We start from the raw sequence: 27,062 nt of genomic DNA, 5'->3' as shown, positions 1-27,062 counted from the left end.
TTCGTATCCGCCAATAACCTACTCCTCAGGAACCAAGGCAACTTCGGCATCAACTCCAACAACTACAATGGCATTCTTCCAGACTACAGAAAGTACGACAAGCCCTCATTTGACGCATGGAAAGTAACAATCACCGCCCTCCTCGCGGAGTATATCGCCAAGCTCGACGCCGTCAAGCTCCGCGGCGCCCTGGGTACAGTTCTCTCCATTTCCAAGCAGGGCAATATCTTCGTTTCATCAAATAGCGTCGACAACAAGCTAGCTACCACTGAGCCCCTCAAATGTGCGGCGGTCATTGGGCTCGAACTGAACTTGATCCATCTTCTTGCGGCTGTCATTTCGCCGCTCATGCCGGATACCGCGGAATCGATCAATGCTCAGCTGCGTTCTGAGCCGCTGCTGATTCCCGACTACTGGAGCGCTGAATATCAAGCCGGGGCATGAGATTGGTAAGGCGGCTTATTTATCTAGCAATACTAAGCCCGAGAGGGCATGGGACTAGCGGGAAGAGTTCGGTGGGCTTGGGAAGCGCAGAAACTGAAGGGGGAAGAGGCAACCCGGAAGGCCGTGAAGAAAGCTGCGTTGAGAAGTGGGAGGTAGACTAGCAGAACCCAGGAGGTAAAAAGGCGGATGCTCGATCGATTATGCCAAAAAAAAAAAAAGGATTTTGACTCTCGTTTGGCCGTACGTATATAAGAATAGGATACACAAGAAGCGCAGCGAATGGATGTCTGCAAGCGATGAACAGCAGATTTTCTTTCTAATGACGTTTCTATTTCATTTCTTGTATTGCCTCCACGGTGCACCAACTACCCAGTAGCTAGTCCTTCCAATAATACAGAATGTCTATATAGATCACGAAGGGCATGGTCTTGGCGTCCGCGGTGAGTATGACATAATTTGTGTCTGGAACGTGACCTGTGATTAATCTCGAATTCCAAATCCAAAACAACGGCCAGCTTGCATCTTCATGTCCAAGTATATTTACCCAATGTGCTCTTCCTCATTCCTCCACTGAAGCCATATCTGCATGCCACCATGGCCGTGCCCGCAGACCAGCGCAAAAAGATCCTCAAGGTTTTGATGACCTCCCTGCTCCTAGACCTGGTATGGCCCCATCTACACTCCAAATCAAGCCACAAAATATCTTAACCACCACCAATACAGATCTCATTCACATTTATCCTCCCGCTCTTCCCCTCCCTCCTAACCTTCTACCGCACCCAAGACCTCTCGCCAAACGCCCCCCTAAACCGCATCTTCCACTACCTAAATGCATACAAAAACGCCTTCGCCAAACCAATCGACTCCCGCTACGACATCGTCCTCCTCGGCGGCGCACTAGGTTCCCTCTTCTCCCTCCTCCAGGCCATTGCAGCACCATTCATCGGCCGCCTCTCAGATAAATATGGCCGGCGCACTGCCCTCCTCGCCTCAATGGTCGGGAACACGCTCAGCGTCGCGCTGTGGGTCGCCGCGACGGATTTCCGCACGTTCCTGGCCAGTCGTGTTGTCGGTGGTCTAAGTGAGGGTAATGTCCAGCTGGCGCATGCGATTGCAACGGATATTAGCGAGCCCAGCCAGCGCGGGTCGTATATGGCGCTTGTTGGGGCGTGCTTTAGTATTGCGTTTACGTTTGGGCCTGCGCTCGGTGCGTTCTTAAGTACGGTTACGACCGTTGCGGCGAATCCGTTTGCGACTGCTGCGGGCGTGTCGTTGGCGCTTATTCTGCTTGAGACGGGGTATATCTATGCGTGTCTTCCGGAGACGCATCCGCGACTTACGAGTCTGGCTTCCTCTGCGACGTCAACGAAGACGAAAAAGAAGGATGAGAAAACGTCAGAGTCTACCACAGCCGCTAAACCGACAAAACACGAATACACCAACAACCCCGCTCTCTTGAACATCCTCCACCTCCTCTTCCTCCTCCCCTTCTCCGGAATGGAATTCTCCCTCCCCTTCCTAACAGCAACATTCTACACCAATTCAACCGCCTCCCCCGCGGCATTGAACGGCCGCCTCCTCTCAACAATGGGACTCATCGCCTCCCTCCTTCAAGGCTCCATCGTCCGCCGCTTGAACCCATTAACAACAGTCCGGATCGGCGTCGTCAGCGCAGCACTTAGCTTCTTCCTCTTGGCGCGCGTATCGAGTCTTCCTGGCCTCTATGCAGCGGCGAGTTTCCTCGCTGTGACCAGCGCGACTGTCGTAACGGGCCTGAATAGTCTTGGGTCTCTTGAAGCGCGCGAAGAAGAGAGGGGCGTTGTGCTGGGGAGGTTGAGGAGTTGGGGGCAGGTTGGACGTGCGCTGGGGCCTGTGCTTTTCTGTTCCCTGTTTTGGTGGGTTGGGCGTGAGGTTGCGTATACCACGGGTGCGGTGGTTATGGTGGGTGTTTGTGTGGCGGTTTTCTTGGGTTTGAGGAGGCAGGTTGTTAAGGGTGCTTCTGCTTCTGAAAAGAATGCATAGTTGGCCGGCCTAGTCGCTTGGAGCGGAGTGGATTCATCCACAGGACTCGGCGATGAATTGAACCCATGATTCTACAATATATCTGTTTTCTGTTGTATATAGTCTCTAAATTAGGTTGATGCCGCTGCCGGTCAGTTGGTGTCGTAATGTATTATAATATCAGATCAGATCGCATGAATTATTCATTCGGGTATAGAAGGAATAGAGTATAGAATACAGTAAGGCAAAAGCCCGCCATGAAAGGAGATTTGTCCAGACAGATAGAACACAGCACATCACACATAATACATAAACCACAGTCTATTAACCTTCTCAAGAGGCATGAGGCTAGAAGGAGCCGAGTCTGGAGACAAATGGATCTGTCATCATAACGTAGACCCCTCCCCATCTCTCCGCCACCGGCCGTGCTCGGCCTCATGACACTGATGCCGATTCGAAAACCCAGAACCCGACGCAGAACACCCCACCAACCCCGGCTGTGGCGTCTTGCCCTCCAGAGACCCCCTTGCCTTCCCAATAAGCCAATCAGTAAGCGTAACGAACGTCGCCGTGCGTTCCCACCCAGACGCATCCTCGGCGTGCTCAATCGTCTGCGTGAGGACGCGGCCTTCCTCGTCGAAGGAGAAGATAAAGAGGCCTGTGAATTGCTGCTCGCTGGAGAGTTTGAATATCGGTGCGTCGCCGCCTAGGAGGACGCTTAGGCCTTTGTTTGTTCCGGTGCTGGAGGTGGAGGTGCTGCTGCCGGAGTCTTGTTTTGAATTTCTAGATGGTGGAGAAGGGGACGGTGAGGAAGACTTGAAATCTGGCACTGACGATGACGAGTTAAACGAGTTAGACGATGCATGCGTCCTCTCCGTCCGCCACCGAACAACAAGCCTCTCATCACCACCCTCCAGCGCACCATATCCACTGCCACTCCCACTGCCACTCGCACCCTGCGCCAACTGCGCCCCATGCTCATGCGAATCGAGCACCGTCCCCGCGCGCACAATCCTCTCACTCAGTATCTGCAACTTGACGTTCCCAACTAGCGGGACGCTGCTCCACGCGACAGGGACGGCCCATAATGCTGCGCGGTATAGCGTGCGACCTTTGACGGTTGGTAGGTGTGGGTGCGTTGAGGGGAAGAGGTGCAGTGTTACGGATGGCGAGAGGATATGTGGTGGGAGGGGGTTTGTGAGGATTGTTGGGAGAAGGGGAGAGAGGGTTCGGAGGGCTGGATTGTAGCACAGTATCATTAGCTTATGTTCGAGCATTAATTTTGGAGGGGGATAATTACTCTTCCCGAGCTTAATGATGCGCTCGTCGGGTGGTTTGTGGTCGCCTTGGTCTTGCGGGTTCAGGTCGTCTGTGAGGGAGTATTTGATGTTCGAGCCAGGCCGGGTGGGGAGGATCGGCATTGGGGTTTTCGGCGAGCGCGAAGGAGGGAAGTCATGATGAATTTCGGCCAGAGGCCGGACCTGTGAGGAGGCGCATCGCGAGCTGGGAATGGATCGAGGCCGAGGGTGTAGATGGCGGCGACTGCGGATGACGCGGAGCGAGATTGAAGGGGAGGAGCTGGGGTTTACAGCGAGCTTTGGCATCGCGAGGGAGTGTTATTGAATTGATTAATGCATTAGAGTATGTAAGCTAGAGTAGAGTAGAGAGTTGAACTGAGTGTAAAAGTTGAAGATGGAGAAGTAAGCAGGAGAAATCAAGGGCCCGGCTGAAGAATGATGACGTTGACCCACAACGGCTATACTTGGTCATGTAGTTATGGTAGTACTACGAGTCCAACAGAAGCAAGGGCATTACCAACTAATCCAATCTAAAATAGACTATGTTTGGTATCAACAGGCTAGCTAATCATACAGTAGTCAAAATGCTAATTCATCATCGTCGTCCTCTCCCGTATACCGCCGCTCAGCCAGATCTCGGATCTTATCCTCCAACACGCCCAGGCCATACCGCTGTGCAACCTTGACTGCCGCCTCGACCATCTTCCCATTGTGGTCCTTCATCATATGGACTAGCTCCAGCGCCTTCATACCGCGCTCCTCGCCCTCGCGACACTCGATCGCCAGAAGCTGCAGAAGCACCTTGTCCAGCTCCAGCTCTTTCCGCGACAGTTCAGCCCGCTGCGTTGCCGTTGCGTGCGTTGAGGAGACAAGGTCCTGGAAGAGCGAGAGGAGAAGATTACCCCGGACAAAGGACTCCTCAAGGCGCAGGCTGTCGTTGCGCGCTGTACTGGCGCTCTCTTCCTCGTCCTCTTGCGTTTTGCTGGGCTTGTCGGAAATTGGTATCCGGAATTCAAATTCACTGAGCATTGGTCGTGGGAAATAGGGGTATCGGTCTCCTCCTTTTAAGATGATGCAGTGGAATTTGTCCTGCGCGACTGCAACGGGCCAGTAGGTTTCCTCTTTACGTCCGCTGGTCAGACGCTCTAGTTGCTTCGTGTCAAGGAGTGGGACCCAGCGCGCCTGCCCTTGGGTACGCCAGTGTTGGAGAATCAACAGCACGCCTTCTGAATCGTAGATACAAGGGTCCTGCTCCGGTTAGACTGATCGCAGTATGACAATTGGTATGTACTCACCCCTGTGTCTGTAAAGAACACGCTCTTCAGTTCAGTGCCTTCCGGAATAGCAACGACGTCCTCGTTTTGGCAGATTTCATCGCGCTTGACGTTCTCCACCGAATATCGCAGCGTCGCTGTCCGGCCGTCACTACCCAGTGGCCCGTTTCCTATAGTCATGACATAGTCTCTCCAGGCAGCGCAAGTCACAGCCGGGCTTTTCTGTCTGTACACCTTGAAGGGTGTTCCGTATAGTGTATATACTCGGACATAGTCTTTCGTTGTTACCGCAACAATATATGATTCACTAAGCGCCAGCGCTAATATCGTTAGTTTAGCCCTGGAAGTTGGCTATCTTCATACCTCGAATGTGCTCTCCCTTGGGCAGTTGGGTTCTCCAGTCTGCTCGCGTTGTCCATGTCTCATGTGGACGGTAGAAGATCGTGGCAGCGCTGTAATCATCAGTTGGGTTGTTGGAGAAAAGAGCCCCATGTTCGTCTACCATCATTAGCGCCTGTTACAATTTACAGAGAGGGGACATACTTAGACACGCCCGATCGTACATATAGGGGTCGGTAAAGTGGAAATCACGATGCAGCTCTCGGTCGTAGAACTCGACCGTCACCGTATTGTGAGTCTCTTGATCAACAGTCCACACAGCACCCGTCAGGTTCAAGCCTATACTGTCAGCACTCAACAAACGAAACTAAGGGGCGGATGATGCACTTACAAAGATATCGACGGTTTCCTCTCCAAGGCGTGCTACCAGGCTGGAGCGGCGGATGGACCTTTGGCTTTTCGAGCGATGTGAGCAATCGCTTATCCATGTGTCCGTCAATATCATCTAGATGCTCGTTCGTACGCTTCCCATGTCCATTGATACCCTCGGCATAACCGGCGCCATCATCGTCGTCCACAAATTCCGCCATGTCCTCATCGTACCCGAGAATGTCATCTAGCGAGTCAACGCTGCCCATTCTTGGTCTCTGCGGTGCCTCCTTAGGTCTACTGGTCAATGGCCGCCTCGCATTGTCGGAGATCTTAGTCAACGCGCCTGGAAATATAGGAGCAACCTGGAGAGGTTTCTGAAGCAGAGCCTGGTGGTCCGCCGACAGGAACCCATCGTAGATGAACAGCTCCCCGTCCGAAGTGCTAAGTGACAACGCATTCTTCGTCGGATGCCAGTCGACATTGATCACATTCGGAAAGTCATATCGATGGAGAACCTTTTGCGTCTTGCTCTCCCAAAGCAGGACCTGCCCGTCTTTGGCAGCAGTCACCAAGAGTGCTCCATTAGGCGACCAGCTCAGGGCCGTGATATCTCCATTGTGGCCACCCGAAAAAGTCATCTCCTTCTTCCACTCGCCGACCGAGTAGACCGCGATATCCCTCGTCACCTCCGCCGCCGCAAAGGCAGTCCCGTCGGGATGCCATACCACTCTCGTAGTCGCTTCGTCCTCGGGTTCCAGTCGTCGAATCATGCCGTCCAGCTTCCGTACCATCTCAGGCTCCTCAGTATCCATTGAATACAGGTACACAATACCGTCCGTACACGACACCGCCACAAACCGCCCGTTTGGATCAAAGGTAATATGCTTCGACCCCTTGGCCTGCTCGCGCAGGTACTTAACCTTGGTCATATCATCAATGTTCACCAATTTCACCGTGAGCTCACTGCGTCGTATTAGCACCAGGTATTTCCGAGTTAGATTTCCCATGGTAACTCACTCGCTCGCGACAGCAACCCACTCCTTATCCTTCGAGACGGCAATATCCCGTACCGGTAGCGCGCATCGTACAAGTAGTTTTTCCATTCGTCCTGAGGGGATCTCATACTGCCAGACCGTCCCGTCTTCGGCGCCCATGAAGAAGTACTCGTTCTGCGAGAGTCTAAGTCAGGCGATAGACTTTATTATTTTCGAAGGCTACGCAGTTCCTACCGTTGCTCCTATCCCAAGATGTCCATCCGCACCCTCTTCCACGGTCTTCGGCTCCCCATCTTGTCCAACGGTGTAAATTCGAATCGCGGAGTTTGAACCACCCGTGACGATGTATCGGCCGTCGGGGGTATATGTCAAGACTGTTGTTCCCGGTGTATCTAGATTCAAACAACATGTGAGCGGTTGGTTGCAATTGCCGTAGATCAGTTTGGGTTGAGATGAGTCGAGTCGAACTTACGGGCTGGTCGGCCCCTAGGGCGTATTGTCTCGGACATTGTGAAGCTTCCGTGAACTGAAATGAGACGATGGAATCACCGTGCTCTTTTCAGCATGTCATATGGGACTTTCACAATTGCTATGGAGACACATGTAATCATCCGCGGAGGAGGGCTGGCGGAGCTGGCGGAGACGCGTTGTCGCGCTTGACGCGTTTTTACTGTATCGGGTAAAAAGCGGGCTTAGGGCAAAGGGTCAGGGCATTCAGCTACAGTTACAATTATTAGACACATGAGAAGTTGGGATTCTATTCTGAAGTACTTTGAGTTTAATCTCTTGATCCTCCGTCCGCTGTCAAAAAGTCAAAGTCCGCACCATCTTGCGCCTGGTTGACCGACCGCTCATACAACCCGCGATACCCCCTCTGCCTCGGCTTCTTCTCCGCGCCAGCAGCCGCTTTCCTAGCCTCGATCCGCGTCTTGAATTCTGCGTCTGAAATCTCCAAGTGCAACTTCCTAGCATCTACATCACAGGTAATCAGGTCGCCAGTCTGCACAATACCAAATGGGGACTCCGGAACCGCCGACTCGGGCGAAACGTGCAAGATAATCGTCCCGCCAGCTGTACCTGACATCCGACCATCTGAGATGCGAAGCATGTCCTTTACGCCTGCGACTGCGAGCTTGCGCGGGATGGGGAGGAGACCAGCTTCGGGCATGCCGGGGTTTCCGATTGGTCCTATATTCTGAAGAACGAGAACTGAGTCTGCTGTTACCTCGAGATTCGGGTCGTCGATGCGCTTGGCAAGGTCAGCTGGGTTTGCGAAAACGAATGCTGGACCTGTATACGTTAGGAGAGACCGGTTCTTCGAGGCAGAGGCCTTCATTACTGCGCCGTTGGGGGCTATGTTGCCGTGGAGCACTACCAGGGATGGCGAGGCGTAGAGCGGATCGGATAGCGGCCTGATGATCTGGCGGGATAGAGAGAATTCTTTGAATGGTGAAGTATCTAGGACTTCGCCTAGTGTTTGGCCTGTGATCGTTCTGGCTAAAAGATGAAGAAGAGGGCGGAGGGTGTGTAATAGCGCTAACATTCCTCCAGCGTCGTGGAAATCGTTCATGTAATTGTCACCGCTGGGCTTGAGGTCTACTAATAGTGGTGTGTTGCGCCCGACCTCTTCGAACGTCTGTAGAGTTATCACTCCTTGCACTTTGGGGTGTCGGTTTGTAATGGCCATCAGGTGCACTACTGCATTGTTTGAACCACCAATTGCTTGAAGAACGATGATTGCGTTCAGGAAGGATTCCTTGGATAGAATATCCTGCGGCTTCCACTTTTCGCGAGCCGTCCGTACAGCATTCGCGCCTGTTTCCTCCGCAACCCGAGCTCTGGCAGACGAAACCGCCGGCGCGGATGCTCCACGCAGAGGCATCATACCAAGGGCGGCGGTAATGCAGGCCATCGTGCTGGCAGTGCCCATAACGCCACATGTGCCGATCTAAACACATTATCACTAGCTTGACCTCCAAGTTAGAGGGTAACTCACCGTGGGGGCAAGTTCCTCATTAATCTCCGAAATCTCCTCAATATCAATCTCGCCAGCCCGGAATGCAGCCCAGTTATTTCGGCAATCCGTGCAGGCACCGATCCTCTTCCCGTGGTGACTCCCAGGCATCATCGGGCCGGTGATGAGCGGTAGAATAGGCTTGTTCGCAGAGATACCACCCATGAGCTGTGCCGGGACCGTTTTATCACATCCTGCGAACATGGATCAGCCTACACCATACTCATACTTAAGAAACGGGAGTCCTACCTCCAATCATAATACAAGCATCCAGCGGCTGCGCCCGAATCATCTCCTCAGTATCCATACTCATCAGATTCCTAAGGAGCATACTCGTCGGAGACGAGAACGATTCATGCACGCTAATCGTAGGAAACTCGACTGCGAGCCCGCCATTGAGATGAATACCTCGCTTCGCGGCCTCGATAAGCTGGTGTACGTTGCCGTGGCATGGGTTGAACCCTGAGTAGGTGTTTATGATTCCGATTATTGGACGTGAGAGTGCATCTTCAAAGTATCCTAGGGCTTTGACAAAGACCTTGCGCAGGAATAGAGAGAAGTGCGCGTCATCGTAGGAGGTTAGGTCTTGGCCCAGGCCGGAGGTGGATGGGATTGGTGTTGAGAGGTCGTAGTCTTGGGGGACTCGTTCCATTGTCCAGGTGGTCTCTTGACGAGTGTTTTGTAGGCTGGTGGGTTATTCGAAACAAGTACTCAGGTGCTTGCTGATGGGGCACGTATATGAATGCATGGATGATGAGATCCGCTCAAGTACATCGGCGCAAGCCCGCGTGGGGACGGATTCTTTTCCACACTATTCTCCAATGATTGGTCTTGCTCGTGCATAGTTGGGGTCTTGCTTGCTTTTTGTAACTATTAAATTCGCTGGAATACTCCGTGATCTACTATGTAGAGACTAGAGAGTCCTTCCCCGCATGGTTCTACTTATCCGCTGTCATTGTTCACATCGAAGTAGTCTGATACCATTTATGTACATTATGAAGATAAATGCGACGATATCCGTACCCGAATATCATTTTTCGGCAGAAAAGCGGCACTCGATATCTTGTGCTCCGGAATGTTCAATTCCTTCCACTTTGCCGGCTTAACCTCCCACAAGGACACGATTGCTGCCGACAGAGCCAGGATCTTCTTTTCTGCGAAATTCCGTCCTTTGCAGGCAGGCATGCCGCCGCCAAAAGGAGTCATAGTGTCGAACTTGGCGCGCTTTTGACCCGTGCTGGGGTCCGTCGTGATGAACCGGAGGGGGTCGAATTGGTCGGGGTTAGAAAAATATGCTGGATCGTTGTGGACGACCCCATGAGGAATGATGATTAGGTCGTCCTTCTTGAGGAAATAGGACTGTTGCGCTGATCGACCTGCACTTGCGGCCTCTTCCTCGGTCTCAGTGAGGGTCAGATCTGTGATCAATTGCCGGAAAGAAAGCCCTGCTGAGTCCAGGCGTAGAGTCTCATAGAAGGTGGCTTTCAGGAGCTCGCACGATACGAGCTTGTCAATATCAATTGAGATTCTAGGTGCCTCCAGAATGGGAAACCCAGTCTCCTCTCTACTTGGTCTCGATACCTTGACAAACGGAGCGATCTCTGCACGGATTTCCTCCAGCAGAGTAGGATTACAGTATAAACGAAGAAGGTGATAAAACACAATGTTTGGCGAGTTTCCGTTTATGGCCCAGAGTAGAGCTAGGTGTGCAGGGGCGCTGTCTCTTGCCGACAGACCCAGCTCTTTGGCCTTGCGAATCCGGTTCTTGATCGGCTCCGAGACATCGTCGAGGTCACGGAGGTCGCGTAACTCCATCGGAACTTCCTTGCCCTCGTCCCAGAGCAGTAGCGCTTGATGGAACACGGTAAGGGTATCCAAGAGCCGGTCGCGGGCGATGTAAGCCTTAGAGATCCCCGGGGTCAAATAACGAGGAGGGCCCATTGACAAAGTAGCAAATTGATCATCCACGCTCCAGACATCTTCGAGCAAATTCGGAAAGGTGTCTAAGATGGCTTGGCCGAATAGTGAAGAGGTCGTCGCCGTCCCGACAAAATTTCTAATGAGTGTAAAAAAGTCCACTTCGCAGGTTGGCTGACTCGCTCCCTCAATGATTTGGGCATCGCTTGGTCGCTCCCAGAGCATCTGGTCAATGGCGGCCGGGGAGAACGTCACCAGATTTGGTGTTTCCCGTTCGACAAAGCGAGCAGCTGCCGTCGACGTTTGAGACAGAGACGGCTCATGCATGAACTGGTTTGGGATATTGTGCACGAAAACATGGTGGTCGGAGGCATTCAACTTCTCAAATACGCCTCGATCACCGAGAATCTTCTTCGAGATATGCTTGACTAGGGGAGCTGTTGTTACGCCCCTGAATGTCAAAACAGACTTGATCATCGACGGGGACATGACAACATTATGCCTTGCGCCACCCATAACGATGCCGAATACGGCCTCGTTTAGACGGTTTCTATTCTAGTCAGCCGGTTATCTGGATCCCAGATAAGGCATGAGCAAACTAACCTGGCATTCTCTAGGAAGGTTATGTGGTTCCAGCCAAATGAGAGACTATGGCCAAACCATGGGATCCAGTATGGCACTATCCTGGGCCGGCGCGGTTGCGCTGTGTTTGGCGCCTTCGCAGCATAGCTCTGAAGCCCAGTAAAGATGCGCGTAAGGATAATAGCACAGATTGAGCTGAGAAGCGCAGTTTGCGCCACGGATTTCAGCTGCAGCCCCTCATAGGCTGTTTGTAATGTGTTCATCGCGATTTGCAATATGTCCATCCGTATGCAGCTTATGAGTCAGATGTAAAGAAAAGAAAGTCGGAGGAAGACCTCCGCCAGAGGATTTTATAAGAAAAGAGCGATTTCTATATGTCTATTCATCAGACTGGTCATCAAGAAATGTGAGGAGGATTTGTGATAGAGGGAGGCAGAAGTTGGTCAACCTTGAAAGTGGTGGGTCACCACAATACTGTAAATTACAGCTGACATTACCAATCTTAGCTCAGATTCTGACGGAGGTCATGAAATAATATTACAGAGATGAATCATTCTTGCTAAGTACAGTTATGGGATGTTCATTATATACATAAGAGAAGAGATAAGAGCAGCAAAATCAATGCTGACTTTTTAGAACTTTCTGGAGCGCTGCGCTCTCAGCTTCATACTTCCCGATCTTCTCCTGCGAGCTGTAGACCTTGTTCAGAAGCCATTGGATTCTGCCTGTCAGCTCCCGTGGCTGCTTCGGCAGCTTCCCAAGCATAAGGAGCTCTTCCTCGTACGCCCCAATGCTCTTGTTTTCTTTGCTGATTAGCTGCGATATGACTTCTAGATCCAAGCGGCTGCTCAGGGTCTTGTTCTCAGTCAATCGCTTAAACACCGCCTGGTAAACCGGCCTACCAGCCTTTACCCTCTCAGGAGAGCCGTTCATGCTGACGATGGAGATCAGCTCCGCTTGCTCGAGGTCCCGAAGAGCTTGGCCACCTGATTTGAACAGATCAGACTGGAGGACCTGGTTGTAGGGTACACTACCGTCTTTGGAATGGGCAAGCATTTTGATCAAATGCCAGGCCTGTTGATGGGTCCATGTCTGTGATTCGGTTTCGGGACTCAAGATGAACATCTTCAAGATCTCAGAGGCACCTTGCTCCACGATTTTAGTGACAGCGCCTCGTGGCGATTCTCCGGCTTCAATGCGGATTGCCATGAATTCAAGATCCGTCACACGGCCGCCCAGGACCGCAATGCAGCTATCCAGCTCTGCCAAGTCCTCTTCCTTTTGAACATCACGATGCTTGCTCTTTGCTTCGTGCTCTAGGTGGTTGAGCACATACCTCCGGCCTACTTCTAAAGAGCAGTCGCCCAAGGAGATCGTTCGGAAAACGGAGTTAGGCAAAGCTTTGCTCAGAGGCTTGGAGAAGGAAACATCGGTTGTCAGGAAGATAACGTGTGCAATATTCCCGGTTGACAGGCCAGCAGCCCACTCTGTGATCTTGTCATAGACCACGCTGCCATCTGGGTTGTGAAGGTAATTATCAATGACCACCACGGGACGTAACTCAGGGTGGGCCTCCAGATACTCATCGTCAGAAAGGGACGCGTCTGAATCCGTCTTCTTCCTGTGCTCTAGAGTAATCCTCTTCAGAGCCGTAGCCGTGTTGTTCCAGATATTGCTAAGCTGAGCATCCAGGGTCTCTGAAAATCCAGCTTTTGTGCCAATCATTCCCTGCGCCGCCAAGTCGATGAAGCTGCTGATACTGTTCATCCATGAGAATATAGGACGGTAGCCCACTTGGCTAGCTGCTCGGGCAATCTTAGCCGTGTCACCTTTGGCTTCCTGAAGCTGTTTGCAGTCGATGACGAGTTTATACTTGTTGGACTTGAGAGTTCGATCCAACACCAGTTCGCGCTTTCCTGAGCCGCGGGGTCCATGTATCACGATGAATGTTTCGGCGCTCTCTGACAACCAAGAGTTGAGCTGTTCAATATCGCCTTGACGGTCCTCCCAAATCGCTGTCAGGCCGCGAGTGTCTGACTTGCCTTGTCCAAAGTAAATATTTGCTTTGCTGAACTGGTACCGAAGCCATTGGATAATTTGGTTTCCTTCAGTGTGGAGTGTGGCTTTCACCTTCATCTTGATGAAAAAGGTACGTATCGGATCAAAGATGGTCACTGTAACAGCGGCAAGGAGAGCAGCGACGGCGGGAATTACTAGGCGGGGGTGGCTCAACAGCCAGTCCTTAATCATTGAGAGCCTAATCTTCCGTTCATACTTGATCTTGACGCGTGTGCCTGACATGCCTCCGCCCGCCTCCGGAGGTATGGTGAATCCGTGGACACAGTTCTTGGCTGTGACAGCATTGCTAGGACGAGAGAATTCGACCAAGGCATATCGCGGGGTGACCTTTGAATCCGGTGGCTGCGACTCAATATCTCTGAGTTTACCGTATCTGCGGAAAACAGAGTAGAGCACTTCTGTGCTCAATTCTGTCGCTGACGCCTCCGGTACGGCTGGGTGAAATTCAACTCGGATGCGCTGGCTCGGAATGCGATAGAGGTCTTCAATCCACGGCCTGCCCTGAACTTGAGCAGCCGTTGCTTGCTGGAAGGGGTTGAACCATGGTCGGATAGGGTGTTTTTCTAAATGGTTCTTTATTGCCGCCTCGATTCCGTCGTCTGTAGCTCCTGGTTTGCGAGCATACTTGACAAAGGTACCGCCTTCCCGAAATCTAGGTATGATATCTTTTACATCGATATCTAAGCCCTGCGGAAGTATCTGCCGTATAATGCGTGGCGGATCGGACGCTGCAAGGTGCGGACGATCAATGCGCTTCAAAGCTTTCTCATACGACTGAGTGCCATTGAGAGGTCCCAGTAGTAACAGCCATTGAAGCTTGGGTGGGAAAATATCTAACAAGTCAGGGCTATATGAAACGCAAGTTCTATACTAGGCACACTTACTATTGACGAATATCAAACCCTCGTTCTCTCCCAATTCAATATGGCCGGCCTCGAGTGAGCTGACATGCATTGAGCTGATTGTACTTGTAGTTGCATAGCGGGCGAATAAAGATGGCTTTGGAGCCCGATTAGCAGCAGGGCTCTTCCAATATGGCTGACGCTGGTAACCGTGGGACGCCCTGCCAGCAAACAGGGCTCGCATCATTGTTGCAAGGGTTGCAGTATGACGGAACGACAGAACGAGCGGAGAGGAGTTGCTCGATCGCCCTGCGATGAGTGACGTCAGGCGATCTAGTCCGAGATCGAACCGGTTCGTTACCAGCGCGTTCCGGTACTGTCATAACCGCTGCAAACTTACGTGGCCGCCGCTAGTGGGAGCGGAAACAAACTGAGCAAACTGAGCAAACACATTTCATCTCCGCATCCACGATTATCGCAGCTCTTCATTTGCACCTGCAGCAGCTCCAACATCGAGACGTTGTCGACGATCACATAGACATAAACTCGGACACAAGCAAAAATGGGCTGGCTCTGGAACTCTTCAACCACAAAACGGGACGAGTCCCAACCGACTCAATCGACTCCGGCATCAGAAGGCTTCTCAACACCGCATGCACGACCACAACTCACCCCAGAACAGCAAGCCGACGCCGAATTCTCGCAATTATGGGAAAGCCTAAAGTCCGATATTAACCAGGCCGAGGAAGCCTCCAGCTCGTCCACACCATCACAAACACAAACCCCTTCATCCGCTCTTCAATTGCAATCCCAATCAACGCCAGCATCAATAGCACCCGACTCTCTATACGCCGACACCATGTCTTGTCGCTCCGCCTTCGACTACGCATTCTTCTGTCAATCATTAGGCGGGCAGTTTGTTAATGTCTACCGCTACGGCGAGATGCGGTCGTGCAGCGAGCACTGGGAGAATTTCTGGCTTTGTATGAGGACGAGGACGGCGGGTGATGCGGAGAGACGACGAGTGATACGGGAGCATAATCGGAAGAAGGCAATCAAGTACAAGACCGGGCCGAGCAGTGAGGATGTTTGGGAGGTGCGCATGGAGCCCGTCAAGGCTCCGTTCCAGAGTGACTTTGCGGCGCTGGAGAGGGAGATGAAGGCTGCTGAGGAGGCGCAGAATATCGCAAAAAACGCGCCGAATGCTACTATCTAGGTTCTTTTCTTGTGAGTGTGTTGTTTATTCTTCCTTTGTGCTTGGCCTTTTGCTGATGGTTACTAGAAGATATCTTGGCCTTGTTGGGTCTGTGAAATGTACAATAAATGTATGATATGGATACAATACCGTCAACGAATCAAGACAAAAGAAGGATCTCTTCTTTATCTTCGCGCAGGACCGCCGTTGAACAAACGGCAAACATCATTAATAGACGACTTTATTCTCACCCATGGCAGACAAAAGACCCTTTGACGATGATACCACCATTGTCTCCCTTTCTCACCTTTGTCCTCAGTTCTTTACAGCGAAAGGGTACTTAAGCAAGCGCTCGCTCAACATCGCCCGCCCCATCTTGAGCTCATTCAAGTATAGTGCAATGCACTTACCCTCAAGTCTAATCAACTTACTATACAAGACCAAAATGGTTTCGCTCTATAGCTTCGTCGACCAGATGGCCGACGCCGTCCTTTCGGTCGTCAGACCACAACGCTCTTCTAAGCATTCTCGCTCATACAGCAGCAGCAACTCACCATCAAACCACTACTACGACGAATACGACGAATCACTTGCATATCGCCGTCGGCGGGTGAAAGAGGTACGGTCCAATGCCGTCTGCGTCGCCGATGACCCCAACTATAACCGCGGTCACAACCGTGACCGCACGCAGCCTAAACAAGCCGATTACATTTACCCCGATACCAACACCAACAAGAAGGGGAATAACGACCCCAACACAGTCGAAGTCGAAGAATACGACACCGAACCAGAACGATATGTCCGCGGCGCCCAGCACGCCAGGAACGTCCACTGGGGCAACATAGAGGAGATACCGCCGGGTGCATCGAATCCCTCCGCCCCGGTACTAAACCAGTTCCATCAACGGCGACAGAATGGGAAGAAGTCATACATCTATGGGGCTGGGAGTCCCACTTCTAGCCCTACGGGGAGTCCAAGTCCAAGTCCCAGCGGCAACGGCAACCGCAGCCGCCCCGTCAGTCCGACGAGCTCAGTGGACTCGAGCGGCGCCTCTGACGAGCGCTACCCGCCTGGGATGTACAGACGGTCATTTTCTCGCTCTCCAAGGTCGCGGTCAAGAAGCCGAAGTGCCTCACTGCCGGGGGGATACCCACGCCTCCCACTCCACAGAACACACATCCCGCGCAAAGGAATCATCAAACCACCCACTCAAAAAGACGACGAGATGCTCATCCGGAATCTATGGACGATGGTTGCGCTCGCCGAGCAGCGGATGGATTACACGTATGAGTTTCTCTCGGGCGTCTTGCTGATCGGCGATGATATCCTCGATACGATACTTAAGGCGGGTGAATTGTCGATGTTTGAGGAGGCGTCGAGGCATGCGAGGCGGATGGAAGAGAGGCAGAGGGCTAGGGAGGAGGAGGCGTTTCGGCCTACGAAGATCCCTGTGCCGCTGAAGCAGTATTCGTCGCGTTCGAAATGGGAAGTGCCGAAGCATGCGAGGAGTGAGAAGCGGAGTCTGCCTGTTTCTGCTAAGAGTAGTCCTGTTGGGAGCGGAATGGATATTCTGGAGGAGGCGGAGGAAGAGAGATGAGGTCGATGGTTGGCTTAAGATATAAATTAACTCTATTTGATTTTGGGATTTGAGGGGTGTTGACGGAGGTTATTGGATTGGCGTCTTGAGTAGGCGCAGCCAGAATCAAAGGCTGCTCCCCCCTAGCTGAGGCGGAGTATCCTGAGCTGTCCCAGCAGGACTCTGCCATTGCAGCTTTCCCGCGTCGCTCTTTTGAGCATTCTGGCAGTTGGAAATGACTGCTCATAAGGAATGAAAGAAGACCTGCCGGTAAAGGGGTCTTACCTTCGCTTGGATATCTCTTTTGTTTAGAACTTAGCAACAAGGATGTTTACTGAGAACATCGATATAAATATGAGAATATGAGCTATATTTCTGAATAATATGTACAACGAAACGTAGACGAGGATTGCACACGCTCCAACACCTTGCCGTATTTTGAGAAAGACGCTGCAACCAACCAAAAGCATGAACTCCTTTTCGTAACAAAAGATAGAAAAAGCAATTCATCACTGACAGGAAATCATGGGGCAAGATGTATCAGGCTTGTAAATCGAAAGAATCCCGTGGCCCTAACCATGCCCATGCAGGTACCTGTGAAGTAGAATACAATCCCACCAACCAACATTTATCCCGCTGATCCAGAAGCAAAACTTGTTTTCTTTTTTTTTCTTTGTTTTTTTTCCTTTCCGTGTTCGACATGGTAAATTCATAGATCATCGTCATTGAAATCACGAGGCATAGAACGGACCTGTTGTCGCGCGGGAGCCTGCCCAGCGTGTTGAAATTCTATTTGTTCGCTTGGCGAAGTTATGCGGCAATTGTCACAGTCTGCTCGGTGGCCTGGCGGACGGCATCAATGGCGGGACGGCGGATGATACCGCCGGTCACGGGGAGCTGGGAGCTGATGCCGGAGAGGAAGGTGTCGACCTCACGAGCGCACTGGCGGCCTTCATTAATACCCCAGACGATGAGGGATTGCCCACGGCGGCAGTCACCAGCAGCGTACACGCCGGGGACGTTCGTAGCGTAGTGGCCAGGGTTGGTCTTGACGTTCTTGCGGGCATCACGCTCAATTTCCTCACCCAACAGACGGTCCTCTGGACCAAGGAAACCCATAGAGAGGAGGACAAGGTCAGCAGGGAAGAATTGCTCACTACCCTCGACGGTCTTCATGTCCCATCCACCAGTGGCGCTCTTGGTCCATTCAACACGGACAGTGTTAATACCCTTCACGCGGCCACTGCCGTCATCGACGAACTCCTTGGACATGATGCAGAACTCACGAGGGTCCTTGCCCATGTGGGTCTTGACTTCGGAGTGTCCGTAGTCAACACGGTAGATACGGGGCCACTGGGGCCATGGATTGTCACGGGCACGCTCAGGAGGAGGCTGAGGCAGCAACTCGAAGTTGACAACAGACTTCGCACCGTGGCGAACGGAAGTACCAATGCAGTCGTTACCAGTGTCACCACCTCCAATGACGACGACGTGCTTGTCCTTGGCGGAGATGTAAGCATTGTCGGCCAATTCAGAGTCGAGGAGGGACTTGGTGTTTTTGTGCAGGAACTGCATGGCAAAGTGGATGCCGTCGAGCTCGCGGCCAGGAACCTTGAGGTCACGGGCGACGGTAGCACCGGTGGCAAGGATGACAGCATCGTTGGTCTTGCGGAGCGACTCCAGGGAGACTTCGCTGTCAGGGCCAATAGAAGTGCTGGTGACGAATTTGACACCCTCCGCAGCCATCAGGTCGACACGGCGCTGAACAACCTTCTTGTCGAGCTTCATGTTGGGAATACCGTACATGAGCAGACCACCGATACGGTCGGCACGCTCGTAGACCGTCACGCTGTGTCCGGCGCGGTTGAGCTGATCGGCAGCTGCAAGACCAGCGGGACCGGATCCGATGATGGCAACAGTCTTGCCGCTGCGGACAGTAGGAGGACGAGGAACCATCCAGCCCATCTCGAAACCACGGTCAATGATGGCACACTCGATGGACTTGATACCAACAGGGTCTTCGTTGATACCCAAGACACAGGCACCCTCACAAGGAGCAGGGCAGACACGGCCAGTGAACTCGGGGAAGTTGTTCGTCATGAGCAGACGGTTGAGGGCATCCTGCCACTGGTTCTGGAAGACAAGCTCGTTCCACTTGGGAATGATGTTGGAAATTGGGCAACCAGTGTCGGACTGACAGAATGGAACACCGCAGTCCATGCAACGAGCAGACTGGTACTTGAGCTCATCCTCAGTCAGGCGGTTGGAAAGTTCCGCCCAGTCGCGAGTACGGGTGGCTGGGTTGCGGTACTTCTCGCTGCGGCGGTTGTACTTCATGAAACCACGAGTCTTGTCAAGGATAAGAGCGGTCCTCTTCTTCTCAACCTTGGAATCGGTGACACTGTCTTCGATATCCAGAAGCTCCGCCTTCTTGCCATCGGCTTCAGCCTTGGGCTTCTCCTTCTCGGCGGGAGTGCTGGGCAATTGAGGAATGGTGATTTCGGCCTTCTTTGCGGCGGCGGCCTTGGCGGCTTCCTCCTCAAGGGTACGCTTGTAGTCAATAGGCAAAACCTTGACAAAGTGAGGAAGAGCACGGGTGAAGTCGAGAAGAATACGAGCAGCCAACTCGGATCCGGTGTAGTGGTGGTGATCTTCGATCAATCCACGGAGGAAGGCAATCTCAGTGGGGTCCTCAAGGCTGGAACATTCAACCATCTCCATGTTGACCTTGGAGAGGAAGTCCTGATTCATGTCGAGGATGTAAGAAATACCACCGGACATACCAGCAGCAAAGTTACGACCAGTCGAACCAAGGACAACCACGCGACCACCGGTCATGTACTCACATCCGTGGTCACCAACACCTTCAACAACCGCGGTAGCGCCAGAGTTACGGACAGCAAAGCGCTCAGCAGCGACACCACGGAAGAAGCAAGTACCACGAGTGGCACCGTACAAACAGGTGTTACCGACGATGACGTTCTCCTCTGCCTTGTAAGCGGCGCCGCGCGGGGGGTAAACGATGAGGCGACCACCAGACAGACCCTTGCCGACATAATCGTTGGCATCACCCTCAAGCTCCAGAGTAATACCAGGAGCGAGGTAAGCGCCAAAGGACTGACCAGCCGAACCCTTGATGTTCGAGTGGATGGTGTCTTGAGGAAGACCCTCTCCGCCATAACGACGGCTGACCTGGTAGGAGAGAGTGGCACCCAGAGCGCGGTCGGTGTTGACAATGTCGCACTCAACACGGCAAGGCAGACCCTTCTCCAGAGCAAGTTCAGACTCGGCAATGAGCTTGTTGTCGAGGCGAGTGTGGAGGCGGTGGTCCTGCTTTAGTTAGTGACTAAATCTCTACACTTCTTATTTTTATTTCATGACTTACCTGTTTTCTTACGTTATAAGTCGCTACACCAGGGCGAAGAGAGTGGGCAGGAGTAAGAATCAGAGAGAGGTCGATGTTCTCCTGCTTGGGGTTGCTGAGGTCGTCACGGGTCTTGAGCAGTTCAGCACGACCGACCATCTCGTTGATGGTACGGATGCCCAGCTTGGCCATGATAGCACGTAGCTCGTTCGCAATGTAGTAGAAGAAGTTGATAACGTGCTCAGGCTGACCCTGGAACTTCTTGCGAAGCTCGGGATCCTGGGTAGCAATCCCAACCTAAAACCAGTATTAGCAAAGAACCCGACGCGGACTTAAAACCTGATTAATTCTGAGCAGTGCTCAGAATGAACGAGATACAAATGGGGGTTAACAAAAGACCTCGACGCCCGTCAACGACAACAAAGAAGCAGATAACAATCTATCCAGGGACCTGGTGAGCAGGTTGCTCACGAGGTCCTTGGCTTGAAGTTATCATATCCCTAAACAACTCGCTGTCGCTGGTCATCTGGAGCAATTGCTCCAGATGAATGCTTTGACGAACTGGGGGGTGGGGGGTCTCAAGATTGCGACATCCGTTGAAAACAAAAACAAAGCAGATAACAGCAAAAATAGCATAGATAAAGGAAAGGGGGTCACGTGCCGGACAGGTATTGAGATGGCATTTCCCTAAGCAAGTTTAGTCAGTATATACGTAGCAAGAAAAGGGGGAACACTCGTGGGCCATGGTCAATTCAAACAAGGTGTGGCTGCAGGGTTCGGTATCATGTGACCCGAGGACATAGGGATTCGTCCATGGTCGAACATTGCAAAAAGACGGGGTAAAGGAAAAGGGGGTTAACTCACGCATGAAGACGCAACCCATGGCAATCAAGGGGGTCGTAGCGAAACCGAATTCTTCAGCACCAAGTAAACAGGCAACGGCAACATCGCGACCAGTACGGATCTGACCGTCAGTCTGGACAATGACACGGCCACGGAGGTCGTTAAGGACAAGGGTCTGGTGAGTCTCTGCGAGACCTAATTCCCAAGGAAGACCAGCATACTTGATACCAGTCCAGCGAGACGCACCGGTACCACCGTCGTGACCAGAGATCAGAATGTGGTCGGCCTTGGCTTTGGCAACACCAGAAGCGACGATACCGACACCAACCTCGGAGACGAGCTTGACGGAAACACGAGCGCGGGGGTTGGAGCATTTTAGATCGTAAATGAGCTGCTTCAGATCCTCAATAGAGTAAATGTCGTGGTGAGGAGGTGGCGAGATGAGACCGACACCAGGGGTGGAGTAACGGGTGTGAGCAATGGGGCCAACGACCTTGTGGCCAGGAAGTTCACCACCCTCACCAGGCTTAGCACCCTGGGCCATCTTGATCTGCAGCTCATCGGCATCGGCGAGGTAGTGAGATGTGACACCGAAGCGGCCAGAAGCAATTTGTTTGATGGAAGAACGCATGGTGTCTCCATTCTCCATCCTCTTGCTGCGCTCTGGGTCCTCACCACCTTCACCGGTGTTGGACTTTCCACCAAGACGGTTCATGGCAACGGCCAAAGTGGAGTGGGATTCCATGGAGATGGATCCGTAAGACATGGCACCGGTAACGAATCGGCGGACAATCTCAGTCCAAGGCTCAACCTGATCGATTGGAATGGGCGTTCGCTGCTCAAAGTCGAACTCGAGCATACCACGGAGAGTGCAGTTCTTGATCTGCTCGTGTGCAGCCTTGGCGTATGCCTCGTAGGACTTGTCGTTCTTCGTGCGCACTGCGTCCTGAACGTTGGCGATGCTGACAGGGTCGTTGATGTGATCTTCGCCACCATCACGCCAGTGGTATTCACCCGTCTCGGTAAGACCAGGGATATCAACGATAGAGCGAGATGGGTAGCCGCGCTCGTGGATAGCGAATGCATCTTGAGCGATCAGCTCGAAGGTCATACCACGAATACGGCTGGCAGTACCAGCGAAGCAGCGGTCAATGACGCTGTCATCAATACCGAGGGCTTCGAAGATCTGAGCGCCCTTGTATGATGCCAGAGTAGAGATACCCATCTTGCTCATGACCTTCAGGATACCACCGTCGCAGGAAGCCTTGTAGTTCTCAATGACCTTCTCATCAGAGAGTTCCTTGCGGATTAGGTTCTCGCGGTTCATCTTGAGAATGCACTCCATGGCGAGGTAAGGATTGATACCGTCGGCACCGTAACCGACAAGGACGCACATGTGGTGAACTTCACGAGCTTCGGCAGTCTCAACGATCAAAGCAGCAAGAGATCGCCACTTGTTGCGGACTAAGTGGTGGTGGACGAGACCAGTGGCCAGGAGGGCAGACACTGGGACTCTGTCGGCGGAAGTGGCGCGGTCGGTAAGAACAAGAACCTTGTCTCCTCTTTGAATAGCCTCGATGGCAGCATCGCAAATGCGGTCGAGAGTTTCGATGTATCCAGGAACACCCTTCTTTTTCTCGAAGGTGATGTCGATAAGGCTCACGGTCCAGTCCTTGTGGACGGTGTTCACGTTCTTGAGAGCATTAAACTCTGGGATAGTCAAGATAGGGGAAGGAAGAAGCATGCGGCGGCACTGCGATGGGTCCATTGCCAGCAGGTTTCCCTGAGGACCAACGTAGCATTCCAGAGACATGACAACCGCTTCACGAATAGGGTCGATAGGGGGGTTGGTAACCTGGGCGAAGAGCTGACGGAAGTATTCGTACAAGAGACGAGGAGCTTTAGCAATGCAGGCGAGAGGAGCGTCGTTACCCATGGAGCCGAGAGCTTCCTTGGAATCGGCACCCATAGGACCGAGGAGAAGAGTGACTTGCTCGAAGGAGTATCCAAAAGCCTTGAGGCGGGGATCATTCTGAATAGTGCTGTTGTCAAGCTCATGGCGGATGTCCACGTTCTGCTCAACCAGTTTCTCGGTAACGGCAGGCAGTTTGACGAGCTCCTTGTTCAACCAACCGCTGAAATCCTGGCGGTGGGAGACAGTGTACTTGAGCTCGGAGTCATCAATGATGCGACCAGCAACCGTGTCAACGAGAAGCATCTTTCCGGGCTGCAGGCGACCCTTCTGGATGACGCGCTCCTGGTCAATATCAACAGCACCAACTTCAGAGGCGCAAATGATGCGGTCGTCGTCGGTCACGTAGAAACGGCAAGGACGCAGACCGTTACGGTCCAAGTTCGCACCACAGTAGCGTCCATCGGAGAAAGTGAAGAGAGCAGGGCCGTCCCATGGCTCGATCTGGCAAGCAGCCCATTCGTAGAATGAGGCCTTAGCCGGGTCCATGGCTGGGTTGTCCTGCCACGCCTCGGGGATCATGATCATGACAGCTTCAGGAAGAGAGAGAACGCCGTTGATCATCAGCAATTCGAGAACGTTGTCAAAAGCGGCAGAGTCGGAACCACCATCTTCAACAATGGGGAGCAGAGACTCGAGCTCATCGCCGAAGATCTCGGACTTCAGCAGACCCTCGCGCGCGCGCATCCAGTTCTTGTTTCCTCGGAGGGTGTTGATCTCACCGTTGTGAGCTGCCCATCGCAGAGGCTGTGCACGGTCCCAAGAGGGGAATGTGTTGGTAGAGAAACGAGAGTGGACAAGAGCAAAGTGGCCCTCATAGTCAACGTTGACCAAGTCATGGTAGTATTGGTACACCTGGATAGGGGCTAGCTGACCCTTGTACACAATGTTGCGGTTGCTAAGAGAGCACAGGTAGAACCAGTTGGCAAGGCCAATGATGTGCGTAGCACGCTTCCGAAGAACGTACAGCTGAAGCTCGAATGTCCTCGCGTCAAACTGCTCTGGATCAGTGATCTCGGGCTTGTTTCCCTCTCCGTAGGCGGATTTCAGCACTACGAAGGGCTGCAGGATTGTAGGCTCCCGAGACAGAGCTGCAGGGCCCAGGATTGTGGAATCACGAGGAACCTCACGCCACCCTAGCACCCGCAGTCCTAGCGTTGTGGCGATCTCCTCGAATTGTTTGATGGACTCCTTCAGTGACTCTTCGTCAGGCTTGAAGAAGAGGTTACCGACGGCATACTGGCCAAGGGGAGGGAGATCCACTCCGACCTCGCGAGCAAAGTTTTTGATGAAGAACTTGTGGGGGATACTGGTCATTACACCGGCACCGTCACCATCTCGTGCATCCGAACCGACGGCACCTCTGTGCGTCATGTTACAAAGTAGATTCCGGGCTGGAGAAGATATCTCATGAGTATACGTCTTTTTCGACTTTTTGGTACTCGGGAACTCACCATCGCTAACAATCTTGTGGCTAGCCTTGCCTTTGATGTTGCTGTACAAGAGCACCGTTAGAAGACGTCCTTTCAATAGCAATTCCTGCAGTTTGATCGCAACTTACGCAGCAAAGCCTACACCGCAAGCATCCTTTTCATATTCTGGGTCGTAAAGACCTTGCCGCTCGGGCAGAGTGTTAGCCCAGCCATAACCCTTCTTAGGCTGGTACTCCGAATATTCAGTCAGGCTCTGCTCCTCAACTAGTGTTTGGCCATAGATTTCCTCCAAGTTCAGACCCATTCTTCCGCCGGTGGCCGACAGAGAATGGAATGACAGAAACCGGGGGAATGATGTGTGGTGTGTTGGGGTCGGCCGCCGCTGTTATGGGTGGGCGGGGCAGAAGTCGTGATGTATAGATAATAGATATGTTGTCAATGGCGGAGCGTGGGCGGAGACAATTGCAGTGGTGGTTTGCCCAACGTTTTGCTCCGGGGATGATGAGATAAAGTGAGAGAAGAAGGGAAGAAGGGGAAGAAGATGAGGGGGAGAGCCAGAAATAAGAGGGTTGTGAGGGGGAGGGGGCACTGCGTAGTAAAAAAAAAAAAGTGACTGGGCGGGCGCCGGGAGGGAGGAGCACGGGAGGCAGAGGTCCGGGGAATTGGCCAGTCTCCGATACGGGTATTGTATTGTATGTCGGGGCGTGGTGCCGTACAGCAGTCGGAGGAGGGAGCTCTTCATGAGATCACGGGCTGGGGAGGGAGGGGGGGGACAGGCTGGACAGCCCACCATGGATGGCTGTAGTCTACGGAGGACTAATTAGGCAAAAATACAGTGGTGGAGATCGACGACAAGGCATTTCCACCGTGGCGAATTGTCGTTTGCTTAGACCACCTGCCGACTCCGGAGGACAGTAGTACGTACTTAAGGGCAGAAGAAAAACAGCATGCATTGCATAAAGAAACTGACACTCTTTCATCTCATGCAAGTTGAAGCCGACTAAACCTATAGTAATTGGGACAACAGAGCGTTTTCGGCGGCTTCCGCTCCTGGCTCGAAAACATCCGCCACAACGCTACGGACAGTACTCTGGGATCAGGAACTTGAGTTCAATTTCACATGTAACACGTCCGGGAAGGATATTGCTTGTTAAAGCATTTTCTACGCTGAGATGAGCAAAATCATCTTCAACATGGTACAGAAAATACAAAGGCATCTCCCACGTATGCTCGCCAAGCTTGTTGCTCATTCCAGCAGTTTGCGACAGTGCATGCGGCAGGTTGAAGGAGCCGAGGACGCGCTCCAAAGCCTGGGGAGCAGGTCAGAGATAAGACAGTAACAGCCAATCAGGACAAACGCTTTTCAACCTTTTAACCAAGAAGATTAGGTTTCTCCTACGTCAAGATCCAAGCTAGTGGGGCCGGAAAAGCAAAAAGAAAGCCTACGCTAGGAGCAAGAAGCTGGTATTTGTATTTCCACTTATTTTACACTGAAGTCTCGGCATTTGCCTGTTGCCAGGACTCGGAGTCATCTCTGAATAATTTCTAGTTTGTGGCATGCTTCAGTGCATAGTCTAGAAAATAGTTGAGTGGACTCATCAGTTACGCATGCTTGTCCAGCTGAGTCAAGGACCTTTTCGGTGAAGACGGCCCCGTTAACACCCGATATTCTGGCTTCTTTTCTCCATGAACCAGGCAACCTTAAACCTGCAACCCCTTGGTTCAGCCATTCGCCGACCACGGAAATCAGAAGGAATCAGTAGAAGAAGCGAAGAAGGGGGGCGCGGGGGAAAGTCAAGGTCAGAGGGGAAACAAAAATTAGTTCGCAAGATCAACAGATGGTATGACACTCTGATCATCATGATTGGCGACCGTCCACTATCCATGAGATTTAGTCACAACGTTCTGGGGTTCCGTTGTACACTTTGATGCGCCCAGGTGCGAATCATGCCGTTTAATCGGATATTAATCCTTGAGAGCGACAGCCGTTCATCTGCTCATTAAGCCATGCGAGCAGTGACTCAGAGCCCAGGTACTAGCATGGGTTTGCCACTTCAAGGATTCATCCTCGTCCTGCCTTCAAACTGATTACGTTCTCTTCTGTCTCTGAAGCCTGTCTCAAAAACCATTCAAAGAGAAGGTACCAGCTATGGTAACCGCTAAAGTATAGTAAACAACCTTAGTGTTGTTTGCCAAACTTTCCTTTATGCTTGTTGCTTTCTTTTTGATTCCTGCCCCGCCCTAAACGAGATCAAAAGACCCGGCTGAATGGATGATTGGACACTAACAGAGTGGAGCAGTGCAAGGATATAGTGCTTATCCCACTTTTGGTCCCAGACAGTTGGTCAGCCTGCACTGGATTTGGGTGTGCACATGGCCAATGTTCTCTCCAGAAGATCCCAATGCCGAAGGCCTGACGTCTGATCACATCCATCTGAGGGCATGATGCTGAAGAAAAGGAATCATGGTAAATATATCGAACGATCGCTCTTGGCTTACAGCATGCGCTGGAACGAGCAAGG

At 52.3% G+C, this 27,062-nt stretch overlaps 8 protein-coding genes across 8 annotated transcripts; 3 read left to right on the top strand and 5 right to left on the bottom strand.

Moving 5' to 3' along the window:
- Positions 1 to 955: 955 nt before the first annotated feature.
- BDV17DRAFT_264600 (putative tetracycline transporter) lies at positions 956 to 2,647 on the top strand. Its single transcript, XM_073758046.1, has 2 exons — positions 956 to 1,107; positions 1,168 to 2,647. The coding sequence occupies exons 1-2, from the start codon at positions 1,039 to 1,041 to the stop codon at positions 2,464 to 2,466; spliced, it is 1,368 nt and encodes a 455-aa protein (XP_073615104.1). The 5' UTR covers positions 956 to 1,038; the 3' UTR covers positions 2,467 to 2,647.
- On the bottom strand, positions 2,631 to 4,262 carry BDV17DRAFT_264598 (uncharacterized protein). The gene is made up of 2 exons (XM_073758044.1): positions 3,746 to 4,262; positions 2,631 to 3,682 (listed from the first exon to the last, which is right to left on the bottom strand). Exons 1-2 carry the CDS (start codon positions 4,047 to 4,049, stop codon positions 2,832 to 2,834), a joined length of 1,155 nt encoding a protein of 384 aa, XP_073615103.1. The 5' UTR covers positions 4,050 to 4,262; the 3' UTR covers positions 2,631 to 2,831.
- Positions 4,263 to 4,312: 50 nt separating this feature from the next.
- BDV17DRAFT_264596 (WD40 repeat domain-containing protein) lies at positions 4,313 to 7,307 on the bottom strand. Its single transcript, XM_073758043.1, has 8 exons — positions 7,196 to 7,307; positions 6,958 to 7,115; positions 6,746 to 6,897; positions 5,748 to 6,691; positions 5,561 to 5,695; positions 5,381 to 5,515; positions 5,039 to 5,337; positions 4,313 to 4,991 (listed from the first exon to the last, which is right to left on the bottom strand). Exons 1-8 carry the CDS (start codon positions 7,230 to 7,232, stop codon positions 4,323 to 4,325), a joined length of 2,529 nt encoding a protein of 842 aa, XP_073615102.1. The 5' UTR covers positions 7,233 to 7,307; the 3' UTR covers positions 4,313 to 4,322.
- Positions 7,308 to 7,501: 194 nt separating this feature from the next.
- On the bottom strand, positions 7,502 to 9,397 carry ilv3C (putative dihydroxy-acid dehydratase; the record flags this gene model as incomplete). The annotated part of the gene is made up of 3 exons (XM_073763722.1): positions 8,987 to 9,397; positions 8,720 to 8,931; positions 7,502 to 8,671 (listed from the first exon to the last, which is right to left on the bottom strand). The coding sequence occupies exons 1-3, from the start codon at positions 9,387 to 9,389 to the stop codon at positions 7,502 to 7,504; spliced, it is 1,785 nt and encodes a 594-aa protein (XP_073615101.1). The 5' UTR covers positions 9,390 to 9,397.
- Positions 9,398 to 9,730: 333 nt separating this feature from the next.
- BDV17DRAFT_282077 (RNA12 protein-domain-containing protein) lies at positions 9,731 to 14,404 on the bottom strand (the record flags this gene model as incomplete). Its single annotated transcript, XM_073760140.1, has 4 exons — positions 9,731 to 11,204; positions 11,258 to 11,480; positions 11,866 to 14,148; positions 14,200 to 14,404. The coding sequence occupies 4 exons, from the start codon at positions 14,402 to 14,404 to the stop codon at positions 9,731 to 9,733; spliced, it is 4,185 nt and encodes a 1,394-aa protein (XP_073615100.1).
- Positions 14,405 to 14,624: 220 nt separating this feature from the next.
- BDV17DRAFT_99682 (EMI1 family protein) lies at positions 14,625 to 15,517 on the top strand. Its single transcript, XM_073765456.1, has 2 exons — positions 14,625 to 15,384; positions 15,440 to 15,517. The coding sequence occupies exon 1, from the start codon at positions 14,720 to 14,722 to the stop codon at positions 15,371 to 15,373; it is 654 nt and encodes a 217-aa protein (XP_073615099.1). The 5' UTR covers positions 14,625 to 14,719; the 3' UTR covers positions 15,374 to 15,384; positions 15,440 to 15,517.
- Positions 15,518 to 16,377: 860 nt separating this feature from the next.
- On the top strand, positions 16,378 to 17,225 carry BDV17DRAFT_264591 (uncharacterized protein). Its single transcript, XM_073758042.1, has one exon. The coding sequence runs from the start codon at positions 16,428 to 16,430 to the stop codon at positions 16,947 to 16,949; it is 522 nt and encodes a 173-aa protein (XP_073615098.1). The 5' UTR covers positions 16,378 to 16,427; the 3' UTR covers positions 16,950 to 17,225.
- Positions 17,226 to 17,275: 50 nt separating this feature from the next.
- Positions 17,276 to 25,285, bottom strand: BDV17DRAFT_264588 (glutamate synthase (NADH)). The gene is made up of 6 exons (XM_073758041.1): positions 24,669 to 25,285; positions 24,562 to 24,602; positions 21,157 to 24,501; positions 20,954 to 20,979; positions 20,314 to 20,589; positions 17,276 to 20,258 (listed from the first exon to the last, which is right to left on the bottom strand). The coding sequence occupies exons 1-6, from the start codon at positions 24,842 to 24,844 to the stop codon at positions 17,739 to 17,741; spliced, it is 6,384 nt and encodes a 2,127-aa protein (XP_073615097.1). The 5' UTR covers positions 24,845 to 25,285; the 3' UTR covers positions 17,276 to 17,738.
- Positions 25,286 to 27,062: the final 1,777 nt, after the last annotated feature.

The sequence above is a fragment of the Aspergillus undulatus genome, assembly GCF_047715775.1.
Source record: "Aspergillus undulatus strain CBS 261.88 unplaced genomic scaffold BDV17scaffold_27, whole genome shotgun sequence".
In the NCBI taxonomy this organism is placed as follows: Eukaryota; Fungi; Ascomycota; class Eurotiomycetes; order Eurotiales; family Aspergillaceae; genus Aspergillus; species Aspergillus undulatus.
The sequence above is the reverse complement of the archived record's forward strand: the minus strand, read 5'-3'. Positions and strand labels throughout refer to the sequence as shown.

What these genes read in the sequence shown, in the direction of transcription:
- BDV17DRAFT_264600 (XM_073758046.1), top strand. Translation starts at nt 1,039, where the DNA reads ATGGCCGTGCCCGCAGACCAGCGCAAAAAGATCCTCAAGGTTTTGATG. An exon ending in CCTCCCTGCTCCTAGACCTG is followed by an intron (nt 1,108 to 1,167) that starts GTATGGCCCCAT and finishes CCACCAATACAG; the next exon opens with ATCTCATTCACATTTATCCT.
- BDV17DRAFT_99682 (XM_073765456.1), top strand. Translation starts at nt 14,720, where the DNA reads ATGGGCTGGCTCTGGAACTCTTCAACCACAAAACGGGACGAGTCCCAA.
- BDV17DRAFT_264588 (XM_073758041.1), bottom strand. Translation starts at nt 24,844, where the DNA reads ATGGGTCTGAACTTGGAGGAAATCTATGGCCAAACACTAGTTGAGGAG. An exon ending in TGCGGTGTAGGCTTTGCTGC is followed by an intron (nt 24,603 to 24,668) that starts GTAAGTTGCGAT and finishes GCTCTTGTACAG; the next exon opens with CAACATCAAAGGCAAGGCTA. An exon ending in CTTATAACGTAAGAAAACAG is followed by an intron (nt 20,259 to 20,313) that starts GTAAGTCATGAA and finishes TAACTAAAGCAG; the next exon opens with GACCACCGCCTCCACACTCG.
- BDV17DRAFT_264591 (XM_073758042.1), top strand. Translation starts at nt 16,428, where the DNA reads ATGTACAGACGGTCATTTTCTCGCTCTCCAAGGTCGCGGTCAAGAAGC.
- BDV17DRAFT_264596 (XM_073758043.1), bottom strand. Translation starts at nt 7,232, where the DNA reads ATGTCCGAGACAATACGCCCTAGGGGCCGACCAGCCC. An exon ending in AGGAAACCGTCGATATCTTT is followed by an intron (nt 5,696 to 5,747) that starts GTAAGTGCATCA and finishes CTGACAGTATAG; the next exon opens with GCTTGAACCTGACGGGTGCT. An exon ending in CAAGGGAGAGCACATTCGAG is followed by an intron (nt 5,338 to 5,380) that starts GTATGAAGATAG and finishes TAACGATATTAG; the next exon opens with CGCTGGCGCTTAGTGAATCA.
- BDV17DRAFT_264598 (XM_073758044.1), bottom strand. Translation starts at nt 4,049, where the DNA reads ATGCCAAAGCTCGCTGTAAACCCCAGCTCCTCCCCTTCAATCTCGCTC. An exon ending in CATCATTAAGCTCGGGAAGA is followed by an intron (nt 3,683 to 3,745) that starts GTAATTATCCCC and finishes GCTACAATCCAG; the next exon opens with CCCTCCGAACCCTCTCTCCC.